This window comes from Hevea brasiliensis, chromosome 1 (genome assembly GCF_030052815.1).
Source record: "Hevea brasiliensis isolate MT/VB/25A 57/8 chromosome 1, ASM3005281v1, whole genome shotgun sequence".
NCBI classification, from domain to species: Eukaryota; Viridiplantae; Streptophyta; class Magnoliopsida; order Malpighiales; family Euphorbiaceae; genus Hevea; species Hevea brasiliensis.
In genome coordinates this window covers 120,758,789-120,776,968 of record NC_079493.1, presented here as the reverse complement: position 1 = coordinate 120,776,968, position 18,180 = coordinate 120,758,789, and the positions used below count along the sequence as shown (strand labels likewise).

The following is an 18,180-nucleotide window of genomic DNA, read 5'->3' as shown; positions in this document are numbered from 1 at the left end:
CCATATTTACTTAGAATTTATTGTAAATATTATGGATAGTGAGTAGTTTTCATTAGATTCTAGAGTTGGGATGTAATATTTGAGATATTTTGTGGATTTTGATTGGATAATCCATATTTTGTGGTTTTAATGAAGTTTTATTCATTTCTTGTGTGCTCAATGACATGCTTAGTGTAGGATCCCATTAAGTATTATTCTTAATCCATGGTTGAAGTACCGAAAGGAGAAAACCTTGTAATAGATAATCAAGAAATTGGACTTAATTAACTTAGATCTAGAAATAGAATAAGGATTAAGAGGATTTACAGATTAATTAAGGAACTTAATGAGTCTTGATTAATTTTTATTCCACGAAAGTAGGATTAGATTGATTAAGGCATTCTTTGTCCCACTCGAAAAAGTATTCAAAGGATTTAAGAATTAATCTTCTTAAAACCCGTAAATTCCATAAGATTGGATAATCAATTCAAAAATCCCAAAATAGCTTGAATATGAACTCCCAAACTCCGGAATCACCCTTTTATTATTGTTAATTTCTAATTGAATTTAATTGCTTGCCCTTTTAAATCTTGTCATATTTCAATTTGTTTATTTTAATTTGACGCAAATTTAGTTAAATCATTATATTGTTGAATAGATTATTAATTTTGCACATATAGATTTCACACTTTAATATCTATCAATTTATTGCTTTAATTTCAAAAATAGTTCAAATTAGTCAATTTTTAAATAAAAAATTCGATCATTAACACAACTCCTCGTGGGAACGATATCTTTTCTATATTACTTGTATGACCCGTGCACTTGCAGTTGGGCCACTTCAATAACGGAGAAAACACCACTTTTAAGGGAATATACTAGTGAAAATTTTTATTTTTTAAAAAAATTAACTAAGCTTTTTATTACAGTTATACAGGTCCAGAATATGGTGATATTCAAAGAGTATCAGAAAAATCAGATACTTATTCTTTTGGTGTTACTTTTAGAATTTATTACAGAAAGAAAACCTTTAGATAAAAAAGGTGACACCGTTATTAATTGGGTATGGCACTAACTCACATATATATTCTTTTAAAAGATATTAATTCCATAATAAATTATTAGTTTTATACCCACAGTTATAGATTTTATTTAAATAGAAATTTCAAATATTTAATTTTTTATAAAAAAATAATAATGAAAAATGCTCCATCTCAATAAAAAATACTTTAATTAATTTAAATAAATTAATTAGACATATATAAAAATATATCAATTTATTAATAATTTAACATATTTCTTTAATTTTATTTATATTTTTATGTATACTATAGATAATTTATTGGTTTAGATCCCTCATAATATATAGAGCCTTTACATTAATCATATGCAGGAAAAGAAATAATTGTAATGATAGTAAATGATTAAAGTTTTATTTTGATAAAAAAAATATTAACAAATACTTTTACTTATCAACATTCAGGCTAAGGATCGAATTGGACAAGCATTGGATAATAATGAATATAACAATCTTGTTGATTCCAGACTGCAAGAATATAATGAGGAGGAAATGATAAGAATGATTTGTTGCGCTGCAGCTTCAGTATATAAAGCTTCACATTTTCGACCAATAATGAAACATGTGAATATCTATATATTATATATAAACATAGGAAGAGGGATGATTAGCTTTGTTAAAAATGACTTTTATTTTTTAAATTAATTATAATTATATTTTTATTATTAAAATTAATTTAAATATTTGAATAAATTTAAAATTTTTAATTATATTTAATTTTAATTAAATATAAAATATTATATCAAGTAATTATCTAAAATAAAAAATCAATAAATGAAAAATAAAAAATACAATTAATATATAATCCATTTATGTTTATATATAATTTATCTTTATATAATCTTGTGTAATACGTATAAATGTACAAATGAGGAGTGAATTTCTAAACTAATTAAAATACTCTTATAAACTTATATTATATACAAAAATTAATTAATAAAAATTAAAATTTTATTATAAATTTTAGTTTTAATTTTATTATAACTTGGAAGATGAATAGTGTCATAATTAAAATTTTAACATGACTAGGATTATATAAATATAATTTAATTAGAAACAATGAAAACTAAGGCTTCATTTATTTAATTTAGAAAAAAATGACTAATTATCCATAAAAGGCTATACACAAATTATGACAAGTTTTAATTATTTTATATATTAATAACTAATAGTCTAATTAGAATATTATTGCCTAACCTTTTTCTGAATTTTAAAATTGTATTAAAAGATTATAAATAGTGAAATTATTAAAGTTTAAAAATATTAATAAAATTTTAGTAAAATTTCTAATCAGGAATTTAATAGGAGAGGAAAATGAAAATGCCATTTTTTTTTTATCTAATTCATAAAATTTTTATTTTATTAAGTTAAATAAAATCAATGTCCAAAAAGCATCCAAATAAAAGATCAAAATTTCATATTTTATAAGAATTTTAAATTATAATTGTAAATTTTTAATTTAATACAGATTTCATTATATATAAGAAATTATTTTAATGAAAATATAGACAAAAGAGGAAGAAGGAGAAAGAAATGAAGATACTGTAAGAGAATAGAAGGGTGAGAGAGACATAGAAGAGAGTGAAAGACAGAAAAAGAATAGAAAAATATGATATTTATATTATTTTATTTTTTTTAACAATGCCAGGTCAACGTGTTAATAAAAAGTTTAACAAAAATAAGTTAAAAAATATTTTATTATACATAAAATAATGTTTAGATATTTTTATATTAATTAAAAAAAATTAATGGACAATATTATTATAAGGGCTAAAATTGTAAGACAATAAGTAAAATTTACACAAAAAATTATAAATTCATTTAATTCCCTAATACAAGTGAAAATAGCATAAATTGTGAATGCATCACATTAATATATGAATTTGATTATCTCATTTTGATTATGAATTTGTTGTGATATTAATAGTATTATTTCACTTATTTTTATTATATGTCATCCATGAACATATATTTCAATAAAATTACAATAAAAATATGTAGTAAAATTATTTATGCTAAATATATTGATATGCATGAAAGTTAAATTTAAATTAATATTCATATAATATAAAATTGTTAAAGAAAAATGAAATTATCATTTTTTATAAATTTACTGTAGATATGAAAAATACTTCTAATAATAATAAAAAAATAGATACGAAAATATTTTAAATATTTATATATTATACTGCATTAACTAAATTTTAATATTAATTATTAAAAATTTAATATATATATATATATATATATATGTGTGTGTGTGTGTGTGCGCGCGCACGCGCGCGCGCGTGTGTGTTTACGAACATAATGTATACATTTTTTATAATTTTTTTTAAATTATAGATGATATTAAAAATCTTATTAAATTTGTTCACAAATAATATGATTGATTAAGTGTATACAAGTATTTGTTTTATTTTTTTACTAAATAACAAAAAAATCAAAATTTTTATATCAATTATAAATTTTAACTATAATTTTTTAATTTTATCAATTTAATCATAAATTTTTCATATTATTTTTAATTTTAAAAATAAATTTAATTAAAAATAATTAAACTCATCAATTAACAAATTATTTAAATCTTTTCATTTATATCTTACCAGTTTTAACTAATATATTTAATTTTATTAACTTGTCTAATGATTTAAATATTTTAATTAATTTTAACAAACTTCCTATTGAAAAAAAAAAATATAATAATTGAATAACTATTATCTTAATTTTTTTTTCTCTCTCTTTTTATTATACTTTTATTTCACATCTTTCTTATTATTTTATCTGGAATTTAAGGTGTAAGACATATAAAAAAATTCAAATGTTTAAACATTAAATATTAATAAATAATATAACTAAAATAAATTTAATTATAATTTCCAAAACAATAATGTTTTTATTTGATTTATTTGAGAATAATTGCTAACATGATAAAAAATTAAAATAATTGACTAATATTAATATCGTTAAAAAATATTTAAATTATTTTTATTAATTAAATTATTTAATTAAACTAATTACTAAAATTAAAATTGACATGAAAGTTTGGAATTAAATTAATAAAATCAAAAAGTTTTACTAAAATTTGATAAATTCATTTTATATAGGTATTTTAGGATAATTTTGTATTCATTTTGCCCTTTTTACTTTAGTAATTTTATGCTTTTAGTGCATATTTTAGTTAATTTGTTAATTTTAGTTTCATTATATTTGATTTTTGGAATTTTAATATTTTTGATAGGTTTTAATAAGGTTTAAAGACAAAAAGGTTCATATAGAAGAAATTCAAAGTATTTGGAAGCTTAAAGTAGTGTGAAAAATGAAGAAAATTTGTCTAAGGAAAAAAGACCAGCCGAGATTTTCAAGGGTTTCATCATGCCCCGTGTTGAAGATAAGAGTCAGCCGGCAAGAATCCACATGATGCATGTAGATTCAACACTGGATCGTGTAGGCAAAGATTTTGGAACAAAACACACCGAAAGTTTCAAGGACTTCAACATGCCCCGTGTAGCTGGTCGTACAGAATCTAAAGGCTCTTCCTCCGAATTAACATGAGGCAAGTTGAAAATAACTTAAATCAACATGAGGCATGTGTGATGACGCTGGCAGATTTGCTGACATGGAAAAATTTTCTCTTTTCAAACCTTTTACACCTTTTGTCTTGATCCCTTTAGAGACTATTTTTAGGGCAAACCTTGAGGGGATATATAAGCATCATATTCTCATTTTTACCATAAGGAGAAAGGGAGAGAAAAATCAAAGAAAGAGAGAAAGAGGGAATCACACCATTTTCTGGAGGAAGGACACCTGCAGAGTGATTTTTCCAGCTTTCATTTTCAGAGATTTAGATTCTCTTCTTCTGGGTTCTTTTATTTTTAGTCTTATTTTCATATTTTCTTGCTCTATTTCATATCTTATACTTGTAAATACAAGCATGAGTGAGCAGATACTAAGATTTCAGAGTTGGATGTAATGATTTAAGTTTTATTTATGGATTTGGACTGGATTTAGACAGATTTTAATATATATAATTCTTGATTCTTATCTTGTGTGCTTATTTACATACCCATTGTTGGTACCCTTTGAGTTTTGTTCTTAATCTTAGATTGAAGGACTGAGAGATGAAAATCTATGATAGATAATCAAGATAATGAACTTAATCACTTAGTGTTAGAAATAAACTAGTGGGTTAAGAGGAATTTCAAGTTGATTAAAGTGCTTAAAGGGTTTTGGTTAATTAAATATCGCATGAGAATAGGTTTAATTTCCTTTAAAACACTCTTTAGTTTGCTTGAAAGAGAAATTAAAGGAAATTAGAATCAACTTCCTTCAAACTTGTATTTTCCTTAATCTTGGTTTTGCCCATCCAAATCCCAATGAAATCTACTTCATGAACCTCAACTTTGGAATCAATTTTGTCATTAATTAATTAAATCTTTAATTGCTTGCTGAATTTTTTTTAGAAAATTAATATAGTACTTAGAAATTTAATTGCTCATTTTATTATAATTTCCTTACTTTTCCAATTAAATTTGCTGCATCTCTTACTCTACTTTTTGGCACACAATATCGATAGCCCAAATAATCGTTACTTTTATAGTTTGGTACTCAAACAATAAATCTCTGTGGGACGATATCTTTTATTTACTACTTGAACATCCATATACTTGCGGAGTACGCATCAAGTTTTTGGTGCCGTTGTCGGGGATTTAATTTTGTTTGATATTAGACAATTGATTGTTTGGTTAATTTGGGCATTTTATTTTTTATTTTAATTTCTTTTCTTTATCATTTTACTTTGAGATTTTCTTGTTTGGTTTTTTAGGTACATATCTTTTATATGAGAAGAGCAAAAAGTGCAGAAATTGATTTAATTTTTGATCCTGAGATTAAAAAGACAGCTAAAGCTTTGAGAGCAGAGTCTAAAAGAAGAAAAGCTGAACTCAAAATTCAAAGACAGCAAGAGCAACAAGTGATAGAAGCTATGGCAAACAACAACAACAGATCAATTAAGGATCATGCTTTTCCTAGTTTTGAAGATTTTAGACCAAGTATTACAAGGCCTAGAGTGGAAGCAAACAACTTTGAGTTGAAGCCCTCACTTTGCCAAATGGTTCAATAATCATGGTTTGGGAGAGGTCCTACTGAGAGTCCACATGTGCACCTTGCACATTTTCTTGAGATTAGTGACATGCTGAAGATAAATGGAGTGTCAGATGATGCCATCCGGTTGAGATTATTTCCTTTTTCTTTGAAGGATCGTGCTAGGGAGTGGTTGCATTCATTACCTCCGAGTTCAATAACTACTTGAGATGAGTTGTCACAAGCTTTCTTGGCTCAATACTTTCCTCCTAGCAAAACTACAAAATTGAGAAATAAATTAACTTCTTTCAGACCAAGGGATGATAAGAGTCTCTATGAAGCATGGGAGAGATATAAGGATCTTCAAAGGAGATGTCCACATCATGGAATCCCTAAATGGATGCTAGTTCAACATTTCTACAATGGTGTTTCTCTAGCAATTAAAAGTATAATTGAAGCATCTTCAGGAGGTGATCTTATGGAGAAGTCAGAAGATGAAGCTTAATCAGCATTGGATAAAATTGCATACAATAATTATCAATGGAGCTGTGAAAGAAATGAAATGAAGAAGCCATTAGCTGGTGTATATGAGTTAGATGCCATGAGTATGTTCAATGCCAAATTTGATGCCTTAATGAGAAAAATGGATAAGTTAAGCATGAAGGTTGATTCTTCAATTGGAGGATCTAGTCATACAGAAGATGTTGGTGCAGGAAATACGCATTATATCAATGATTTTCCTTCCTATGGGCAAGAGTTTAGAAATGAGCAAGTTGATTTTGTTGGGAATTATAATTAGAAGCCAATTGGTAATCCTTTTCGGCTACATATAATCCAGCATAGAGAAATCACCCTAACTTTTCTTAGGGAGGTCGACAAGGACAGCAGCAGTAAAATTATCAACAACCTCCTAATTTTCAGCAACAACAACAGAATTTTCAGCAAAACAGAGTACCACTTGGATTTCTACCACAAAGGAATCAAAATGCACCTGTTCCACAGCCACCAGTTCAGTCATCGGATCAATATTCAATTTTGAAATCTATGATGGAGAATTTCTTAACTGCTCAACAAAAACAAGGAGAAATGATTCAACAATTAACTTCAAGCATGGATCAGCTTGCCACTCATAACAGGATGTTGGAAAACTAAATAGCTCAACAAGCAAGTTCTTCTAGCAAAGCACAAGGAAAATTTCCAAGTCAGCTAGAGAATCTTAGAGAACATTACAAGGCAGTGATCCTAAGGAGTGGGAAAATTATGAGAGATGAAAAGAAAGATAAGGTAGAAGAGGAAAAGAATAAAAAAGATGAAGACAAGAATGAATCTACTTCAAATCATGATGAAGTTAACGAGGAAGCAAACAAAAAGAAGGAAGTTGGAAAAGAAAAAGAGGAAAAGTATATGCCTCCACCACCATACAAGCCACCATTGCTATATCCTCAGAGGTTTCAAAAAGCAAAGCTAGATAAGCAGTTTGGGAAATTTTTAGAAGTTTTGAAGAAGTTATACATTAACATTCCATTTACAGATGCAATTTCTCAAATTCCCTCATATTCTAAGTTTCTAAAAGAAATTTTGTAAAAAAAAGAGGAGATTAGAAGATTATGAAACTGTGGCATTAATAGAGGAGTGTAGTGCTCTCTTACAGAATAAGCTTCCCCCTAAGTTGAAGGATCCAAGAAGTTTATCTATTCCTTGTCACATTGGAGAGACAAGTATTGAAAAGGCATTGTGTGATCTTGGAGCTAGTGTAAGTTTGATGCCACTCTCTATTTGTGAAAAGTTGAAGGTAGGAGAATTGAAGCCCACCACCATTTCTTTGCAATTAGCTGATAGATCTATCAAATATCCAGTAGAAATTTTGGAGAATGTGCCATTGAAGGTTGGAAAATTTTTCATTACTGTGGATTTTGTGGTTCTTGAAATGGAAGAGGATATTCACATACCTATCATATTAGGAAGGTCATTTTTAGCCATAGCAGCGGCTATAATTGATGTGAAGAATAGTAGATTGATATTAAAAGTTGGACAAGAGGAGGTGGAATTTTATTTGAATCAAACTTTGAAGAAACATCATGAAGTTGACCCTTGTTTAAGAGTAGATGTTATTGATGAGATTGTGGAAGAAGAATTTAGGAAAAGATATCCTGAGGACCCTTTGGAGAATTGTTTGGTACATAGTAAATCAACAAAGGATGAAAATCCTGAAGTTGCAACTTTTGCTCAAATTTTGGAGGCTACTTGATGGGCGTATCCACAAGTATACGGGTCGTCTCAAGTAATAGAGTGATGAATCAAGTATCGTTCCCACGGGGATTTGTCGTTTGAGTACCAAACCATAAATGAAACGATTATTTGGGCTAATGATTGAAGAATAATTGGTAAATATAAATGAGCAAAGTAAATTGATTAATCTAATTGGAATGGGTAAAGAGCAAGCAAATAAATTCCAAATCTAGTTTGCAATTAAACTAAATTAATAACGGATAATTTAAATCAAAGTCTAATTATGTTAAAAGTGATTCCAGAGTTGGGGGTTTATACATAAATTAATTGAGATTTGTCTTGGGTATTCCAATTTTTAGGGAAAAATAGAGTTTGAAGGTGATTGATTCTAAATTCCTTTAATATCTTTTTCAAGCAAACCAAAGTGTGTTCTAAAATAACCAAACCTACTTTCGTATGTTATTTGATTACTTTAAAACCCATTAAGTTTTGTAACCAATCATTAATTCCTCTTAAAATCTTAGTTTATTTCTAAATCTAGGTAATTTTAAGTTCCAATCCTTGATTATCTATCAATGACTTTCACCTTTCGGTCCTTCAATCAAAGATTAACACAATAGTACCAATATTAGGTAAGTAAATCAAGCATACAAGGAAAGAATCAAAACTCATATTTATATAAAATATGGAAATAACCAGTCCAAATCCACAAATTTATCTAAAACATGTTTCCCTAACTCTGAAATCCAAAGAGTTTACTCACTCATGTTGGTATTTACAAGGAAGATTGATGGAAAAGTAAAGAAAAACATGATAAGAGGACTAAAAATAGAAAAATCCAGGTAGAAGAACCCAAAACTCTGATTTCTAGATCTCCAAAAGATGGTTGCAGCAGCTCCTCCCTCAGAAAAATGGCGTCCTCCTCCTCTCTCTATTTATAATTTTTTTTCTTTTCTTTGTTTCTTCCCGTTTCCTCTTATGGCAAAAACTAGAAAATGATGAATTTATATGGTCCCAAAAAGTTGCCCTAAAAGTGAATAAGAGCCAAGGAGTGGGTAGGAAATGAGGTGTAGAAATGTCCAAGTCAGTAGAGTCATTCACGTTTTGGGCAGTCTGCTTAGGGTACTGCTTACCCTAAGCAGCTTCTTCGGCAAATTTCGGCCTATGGTTGCACTGTCTGCTTAGGGTTAAGCAGACCCTCAACAAATCTCGGCAGACTTGGAGTAAAATGGACTTTTCTGCTCATGTTTGACTTTCAGCTTGACTTGTGCTGCACCTTAAGCACTGCCGCTTACCCTAAGCAGGATCTTAAGCAATTCTCGGTAGGTTTTGGAGTAAAAGCTTGAATATGTAAGATTTAAGCCGTGCTTGACTTTCAGCTTGGACAGGCTTAAGGTTAAGCTTATATGACATACCCTAAGCAACATCATAAGCAAAGTCTCAAGCAAATTTCGGCTAACTTGCTCTTTTAAGGCTTGGATTTCTTCAACTTTCCTCCATGCTTAAAGAACTCCAAATTTCTTCAAATTACTTCCTAATGCACTCATTGATCTTCGATTTGCCACAAAAACCTATCAAAAATAACAAAATTACAAAAATCAAATATAAAGTATCTAAAGTTAACAAATAAGCTAAAATAAAGCTAAAAACATAAAATATACTAAAATATAAGGGCAAAATGGATGCAAAACTACCTTAAAATGCCTATATGAAATGAGTGCAACACTACTCAAGAAGTTGCAGGAGAGCAAGTTTTGCAAGTTGAAGAATTGAAACATGAAGTTGCACAACCACCCTTGCTAGATGAGAAGGAAGCACCATAGGTAGATCTCAAACCACTTCCATCTACATTAAGGTATGCTTTTCTTGGACCTAATTCAACTTATCCTATTATTATTAGTGCAAGTCTGAGTGATGTACAAGTTCAAAAATTGTTGAGAGAGTTAAGAGCACATAGGAAAGTCATTGGTTGCACCATTGATGATATCAAGGGTGTGACACCCCTTACCCGTCTACAGTGTAGCCGAGCAAGATATGCCACTCAATGTGCCGGAGCACCAATTCATATTTCTATTATAATTTATCCCTTTTAATTCATTTATTTACAATTTTTGATAAATTTGAATTTTTTCGCAATTTTTATAGAAAATCTGGCAGAGTGCCGGCTATAAATTGGAAAAACAGTTCTTCTGAACCTGTTTAAAAGACACTTCCAATATAATTTCTAAATCCAAGACTCCATTATACACACATCTCAACTCAATCTCAAAATCTCAATACTATTTTCAAAATTTTTCTGTTCACATCATCACTAGAAGCACATTCATGAATATTTCTCAACATTTCATTTTTCAACATAATATACAAAAAATTTCAATAACATGAAATTTCATATCTTTACATTATCACATAAGTTCAAGAGTTTGTAATTACAATCAAAACTAATACAAAATGCAAAATACAAAATGCCACCCATAGTCCTAATGTCCTACCAAGTGCACTGCAGATGTGAGGTGACTCTGGACTCAGTATGCAGCTCTGAAAGTTCATCCGGTCTGATATCTGCTGGGCTCCCCAGCTATGTCTCCAGTATCTGCGCGTGGCAAAAGCGACGCGCTAAGCAATTCTTGTCACACCTTACCCCTCTGTAAGGCATAACATGATCCCGTAGAATACCTAATGAACTACCGAACTTCACCTACCGATAACTCATTAAGTACCCTACAAGGGATTTTAAAACAATTTTCTTATCTTTGACAAGTGGTGAGCATTTCTAATAAGTATTACTAAAACATTTAGTTGAAATTCAAACTAATTAATATTTTTGGCCATTTTAGTTTTCCGCAAATTTTATAAAAATTTTGACAGAGTTTCCTCTGTATTTTGAGGAAACCGTTCTTCGAATACCTGTAAAAAGCACTTCTAAAAGTTTTTCTCAACCACTACTTCGGTTTCACAATCAAACTCAATCAATTTCTCAAAATTCACAAGTTCAATATTTCTCAAAATACTGTCAATCAATATCATTCATATTTCATTAAAAACAAAATAATTTATACACAACCTTACAAATTTATATCAAAAGAAACACAAACTAAACTTTATTACAAATTTCATACAAATTTGTGTACAAGCTGCTCAAGACTCATTTTTACATGTCCATACATTTATGTGCAATATATACATCAAAAGAAGTATTTACAGTTAGGGTATAAATTATACCCGAAGGCTTCAAGCTAATGACTTCACACACCTCAGCAGCTCAGTCTGCTGCTCCTCTAGTCTCTGTATCTACGACAGCAATAAAAGCTATCGCTGAGTACTAGGACTCAGTGGTGCACAATATACTAAAATAATCTTTCTGCAAAACTTAAAGCACATTCATTCAAAAATTTGGCTAAACATGAAAATTAAATACAATCATGCATTGTGAGATTTTACATGTAAACCAAGTTCATTTCAAAGTATCAAAACACATTTCATAAAACCCACAGTTAGATCACGCTATTCGAAATAAATAGAATCTCAATAGCCAGAGGCTAAAGAGAAATCATATCACAAGGCTAGCTAGCTCAAATATATGGATATCCATTCACATCATCTTCTACTGGCACACCTCAACACTTCTCCAGAGAAGGAATCAAAATTCGAAACTAATTATCCCCACTAGTCGTGTTAGTGAGGTGTTCAAATATGTGGTCATGACACTGTGGTTTCAAAACTTATCTTAACAATTTGCTAAACATTGTCTTTTCAAATATACATAATAACTTTCAACAATTTAGATCAAACATCATAAGAATGCCATAATCCAATATTTCATATTATTCAAAACGATATGCAAAAGATGATTATAAAAGTATATGTTGTGCACAAACCTCAAACGAGTCGCCTGTTGGCCTTGACTCGACTCCTCGGGTTCTGTCCCGGTATTCTTTTCCACTGAAACACGAAATTTTCCAATGTTTCAGTACTAAAACTTAAAATAAATCCAAAATAAACTTAACTTCACATTTACCTAGCTATAACGTGTTAAATTCGACGTTCTCGAAATTTTGTGTTTTGGGTTACTATTCACTGCACTATTCAAGTCAAATTATTGACTTTCTAAGGCTTAATAGGTATGGAAACTCCAACTTCACCCACATACCACATTTTGGTCACCAAACTTGTTGGTTTTGGTCATTTGTTTAAAGCATAGGTCATTTTGGCAAAATTGCCAATTTTCGGTTTTGGTTCTTCGAAGTTGCACTATTCCATTGGTCGATCTACTGTTGGAATTTAACAAAACTTCCTTCATAGAAAATGTTCCTTATTGTCTTAAGTGTATTCTCATTTTTGGATCACCTCAATCAGAGTTTTGTAGCTCAAGTTATGGCCAAAATAAGTTTATTGTTCACATGCACTGTTCATGCTGCAATTTTGGGTTCTGGCAGATTTTGATCCAATTTTGGTCAATAATTTGATCAAGTTAAGTTCATAATTTGGTCTCACTTTCTTCATATGAAATGTTCTACTATGTCTTAGGTTTCCATCGGTTCAAGAATCGCCTAAATCCGAATTTTCTAGAAGGAGTTATAGCCATCCAAATATTACTGCTCAACTGAAAATCTGCAGAGTTGCAGGTTTGATAATTCAACTTTGCTCAATAATTTGAATGGGTTAATGGCATAATTTGGGGTGATGTTCTTCATGAAAGTTTTAGATCTATATCTCCTCTAACCCCTGACCAAATTTCAGGTCAATTTGACCTGTCTAACTCGAGTTATGACCAAATGAACAGTTACTGTTCATTTAGTCAGTTTAGTGCAGTGGCAGCCTGATATCATTTCACTTTGGTCAATTGTTTCACAAGTTTTGGTCAGTTTTTGGCCATGATTCCTTAATGAAAATTGTGCTCTTTTATGTCTATTTTCATCTCCAATTGGTGGCATATCAATTAGGCTTGTAAAATTTGAGTTTTGGTCCTTCAAAGTGGGTTTGGTCATGCTGCCAGCAGCATGACCATTGACCTACGAATTTGGTTTAATTTCCTACTATTCCCACACAACTTATTTGGTCATAATTGACCATTATTTCATTTCACAATAGGTTAAACATGCCATTTATGCATTTCTCCAAATTTTGGTTCATAACCCTAGCATTGAAACCCTAATGTCACTAACTCTTGCATTTAACTACTTCTAATGATTTTAATGTTAATCATTTAACTAAGTAAGGTTTCTAAACTCATTCAATTGTATCATATTCATGCAAACCATACTCCTCTCAAGCTGCCCGAAAATTCAGTTTAATTCTTCCCCCATATTTGTTTCATTTAAATCAAGTTCTAAGCTCACTTAATTACCTAAACATGCATTTGAATGGAAAAATAGTAAGTTAGCATACTAACCTCAACTATTTTGCCAATTCTCCAATTTCTCTCCTTCTTTCTTCTTTCTTTCTTGTGCTTAAGTTGAGATTGCAGGGTCTAACAAGGTTTTTATGGGATTTATGAAGATTAAGTGGAGCAAATTAAGCTTAAGTGTAAGCTTAATGGAAGAAATTTTCATGGAGAAGAGAGGGAGAAGATGGGGCGGCACAACATGGAAGAAGAAGTGATTTTTTTTTTTGTTTTTCTTTTCTTTTTTTTTTTCATCTTTATCCCTTTTTGAAGACCAAAATTCCCAAATTAATAAAATAATTAAATTAAACCTTTATGACATCATACATGATGTCATCCCTTTGACTTTTCCAACCTCTTTTCTTTTCTTTTTTTTCTATTTATTTTTTTTTCTATTAGTTCTTTAATTTAATTCTCGATTCCGAAATTTTTTTTTCTCTGATTTTATTTGACAGTTATGTCAGGAGTCAGCTCTCGGGGTCAATTGACCAAATTGCCCCTCACCGGTTCATCCCGGTTTGTAAATAATTCAATATTTCTTCCGGCTCGCTGACCTAATTATTTGACTAATTTAACAGTTCTTTTTCGTGATTTTCTCTTTTCCACTGTGTTCATAAGGGTCCTAAGGACCGCAGCGTCACTTTTTACGGTTCGAAATTTGAGTTTAAAACGACTTCACAGTCGTTCCCGAGGAGGTCACTCATCATTTGTGACCCTCGCCTCGTTTAACCTCTTATGTTCTGTTTTTCTTATTTGTAGTTAACTAATTAAACATTACTAATTATTTATGTTTATGGCTTCTCAAGTTGTCTTAGGTGTGGCCCTAATCCCAATAATTGTCCGGACCGACACCGGTCACCGGAACAGTGAAATCTACCAGGCTATACAACGGGGGTGTTACAATTCTCCCCCCCTTAAATAAATTTCGTCTCGAAATTTTTTTACCTGGTATCAATCTCTGAATAGCTGTGGGTGTTGTTTCCTCATGTCCTCCTCTCGTTCCCAAGTAGCTTCTTGGCCCGAATGATGGTTTCACAGCACTTTTACCAATGGTATCTGCTTATTCCGTAGCTGTTTCACCTTATAAGCCAGAATCTTTATGGGTTCTTCTTCATATGTGAGGTCTGGATTCACTTCTATTTCTTCTACTGGTAGTATATGAGATGGGTCTGATCGATACCTCCTCAACATAGACACATGGAAGACATTATGTATCTTTTCCAACTCTGGAGGTAGTGCCAACCGATATGCCAAAGGACCCACTCTTTCCAGAACCTCGTATGGCCCAATGAAGCGAGGACTCAGTTTCCCCTTTCTGCCGAATCTCATAATTCTCTTCCAAGGAGAAACTTTGAGGAAAACCTTCTCACCCACTGCATACTCAATATCCCTTCTCTTCAGATCAATGTACGACTTCTGACGGTCTGATGCAGTCTTAAGTCGATCTCGAATCACCCTGATTTTCTCTTCAGTTTGTTGAACAATTTCGTGTCCAATCATTTTTCTTTCACCCACGTCATCCCAACACAATGGGGTTCTACATTTTCTGCCATACAAAGCGTCATATGGAGGCATCCCAATGCTTGATTGGTAGCTGTTGTTATAAGCAAACTCAATCAAAGGCAAGTGTATATCCCAACTGCTCTCAAACTCAATCACACAAGCCCGTAGCATGTCCTCCAAGATCTGAATTACCCTCTCAGACTGGCCATGCATGCGTGGGTGGAATGCGATCGAAGTTCAATCTAGTTCCTAGGGCTCTTTGAAGACTACCCTGAATCTAAAAGTAAACCTAGGATCTCTGTGCGATACAATGGATACCGCACTCCATGCGATCTCACAATCTCATCAATGTACAACCCGCCAATCTGTCCAAGCGTAGTCCATCGGATTGGCGAGAAAATGAGCAGACTTAGTCGATCACAACAATGACCCAAATCGCATCATGACTCTTCTATGTCCTCGGAAGTCCCATCACAAAATCCATCGTTATTCTCTCCCATTTCCACTGCATCGGGTAGTGGATGTAACAACCAGCCAGTACTTGATGCTCGCTTTACTTGACAAGTTAGGCATTTGGATACAAATTCGCCACATTCCTTTTCATACCCATCCACCAAGAATGCTCCTTTAGCCCTCTATACATTTTTGTGCCACCGTGGTGCATGGCAAAGGAGACTCATGTGCTTCCTTCAAAATGATCGCCTCAAATCAACATCATTAGGAACACACATTCGCTCTGGTGTAGCAATAGACCATCATCTCTAATTGAGAATTCGGTTTCTTGCCTTGTCGGACTTCTTCCATCGACCGATATTTACGATCATTACGGCGACCATTACGATCGATCAATCAACACCTTGTGTACATGCCATGCAACTGCTGTCTGCCCCTCATCATTAATCTCTAAACTGGCATGTAATGATCTCAACTCATGTACCAAAGACAAAGGAGTAACCCGTAGACTTGCCATAGTCTTGCGACTTAAGGCGTCAGCCACAACATTAGCTTTCCCTGGCTGATAGTCTATCAGACAATCGTAGTCTTTTATCAACTCTAACCATCTCCTCTGTCTCAAATTCAGCTCTTTCTGGGTGCCCAAATACTTCAAACTCTTATGATCTGTATAGATGTAACACTTTTCCCCATACAAATAGTGTCTCCAGATCGTAAGAGCAAACACTATAGCTGCAAGCTCCAAATCATGTGTTGGATAGTTCCTCTCATGCAGTTTTAGCTGGCGTGATGCATAGACAATGACATTTCGATCTTGCATCAACACACAACCTAACCCATTGTGAGAAGCATCACTGTAAACTGTATATTCTTTACCCGGTGTAGGTAAAGTCAGGACTAGAGCCTCTGTCAAACATCTCTTCAATTCATCAAAACTCTGCTGGCATTTGTCCGTCCACTGAAATTTTACCTCTTTTCTAAGCAGCTTGGTCAATGGAGATGCCAACATGGAGAATCCCTTCACAAATCTACGGTAGTATCCAGCTAAACCCAGAAAACTACGAATTTCTGTGACATTTCTGGGTGGCCTCCAATTAAGGACAGCTTCAATCTTGCTTGGATCTACCTTAATGCCCTCTTCTGATACTACATGCCCCAAAAAGGATATTTCTTTCAGCCAAAATTTACACTTCGACAATTTGGCATATAGCTGTTTCTCTCTCAAAGTCTGCAGTATAATCCGCAGATGTCTATCATGCTCTTCTGCATTCCTCGAATAGACCAATATATCATCAATAAATACCACAATAAACTGGTCGAGATATGGTCTGAAGATAGTGTTCATCAGATCCATAAAAGCAGCCGGAGCATTAGTTAACCCGAATGGCATGACCAAGAACTCATAATAGCCATAGCGGGTTCTGAAGGCAGTTTTAGAAATACTTTGCTCTTGTACCTTCAGCTGATAATAACCTGATTTCAGGTCAATTTTGGAGAACACAGCTACACCCCTCAACTGATCAAACAAGTCATCAATGCGGGGCAATGGATATCTATTCTTTATTGTCACCTTATTCAACTGCCGATAATCAATACACAAACGGAGAGTGCCATCTTTCTTCTTTACAAACAACACTGGCGCTCTCCAAGGTGACACACTAGGGCGGATAAAGCCCTTATCAAGTAGTTCTTGCAACTGCACTTTCAACTCTTTTAATTCTGCAGGTGCCATTCTATATGGCATTATGGAGATTGGGTCCACACCAGACATAACATCAATTTCAAACTGCACGTCTCTTTCTGGAGGTAATCCTGGTAATTCATCAGGAAATACATCCGGAAAATCACATACAGTAGGGATGTCCCTTAGTGCTGAACTCCCCACTTGGGTGTCTATCACATGTGCCAAGTATGCTTCACACCCCTTTCTGATCATTCTTCCGCTAGTGCAATTAAATGATGTTTGATGGCGATAAATGCCTCTCCCGTGTATTACTACATCACCGCACAAAGGGAGACCAAAAGTGATCGCTTCGCCTACAGTCAATCATGGCGTGATGCCTGGCTAACCAATCCATGCCCAAGATGATATCATACTCTCTGAAGGGCATTTCAATCAAGTCTGACAGGAAAACATGTCCTTGGATCACCAAAGGACAGTCTCTATAGACTCTGTTGACCTGGACCTCTTGTCCTAATGGACTAGTTACAAGCACTTCAAAACCCATTTGCACACATGTAACATCAAGTGAACTGACTATGCTAGCACTAACATATGAATGAGTTGAACCCGGATCAAACAACACAAATACATCTTGACCAGAGATAGAGAATGTACCAGCTACCACATCGGAAGTCTCAGCCTCTTCTCGCTGTCTCATCGTGTAGACTCTGGCTGACGCACTTCCTTGTGCAGACTGACCAATCGTGCCTCGATCGCTCAAGCGGTGCCTCTACCTCTGCCTCTTCCTCTGCC

The 18,180-nt window shown here is 32.5% G+C and overlaps 1 protein-coding gene and 1 non-coding gene across 2 annotated transcripts; one reads left to right on the top strand and one right to left on the bottom strand.

Moving 5' to 3' along the window:
- Nucleotides 1-6,419: 6,419 nt before the first annotated feature.
- On the bottom strand, nucleotides 6,420-6,526 carry LOC131170249 (small nucleolar RNA R71). The gene has a single exon (XR_009141150.1). It is a non-coding gene; the product is annotated as a small nucleolar RNA R71 (small nucleolar RNA).
- Nucleotides 6,527-7,396: 870 nt separating this feature from the next.
- On the top strand, nucleotides 7,397-8,384 carry LOC110663640 (uncharacterized). Its single transcript, XM_058154481.1, has 2 exons — nucleotides 7,397-7,536; nucleotides 7,730-8,384. The coding sequence occupies exons 1-2, from the start codon at nucleotides 7,397-7,399 to the stop codon at nucleotides 8,382-8,384; spliced, it is 795 nt and encodes a 264-aa protein (XP_058010464.1).
- Nucleotides 8,385-18,180: the final 9,796 nt, after the last annotated feature.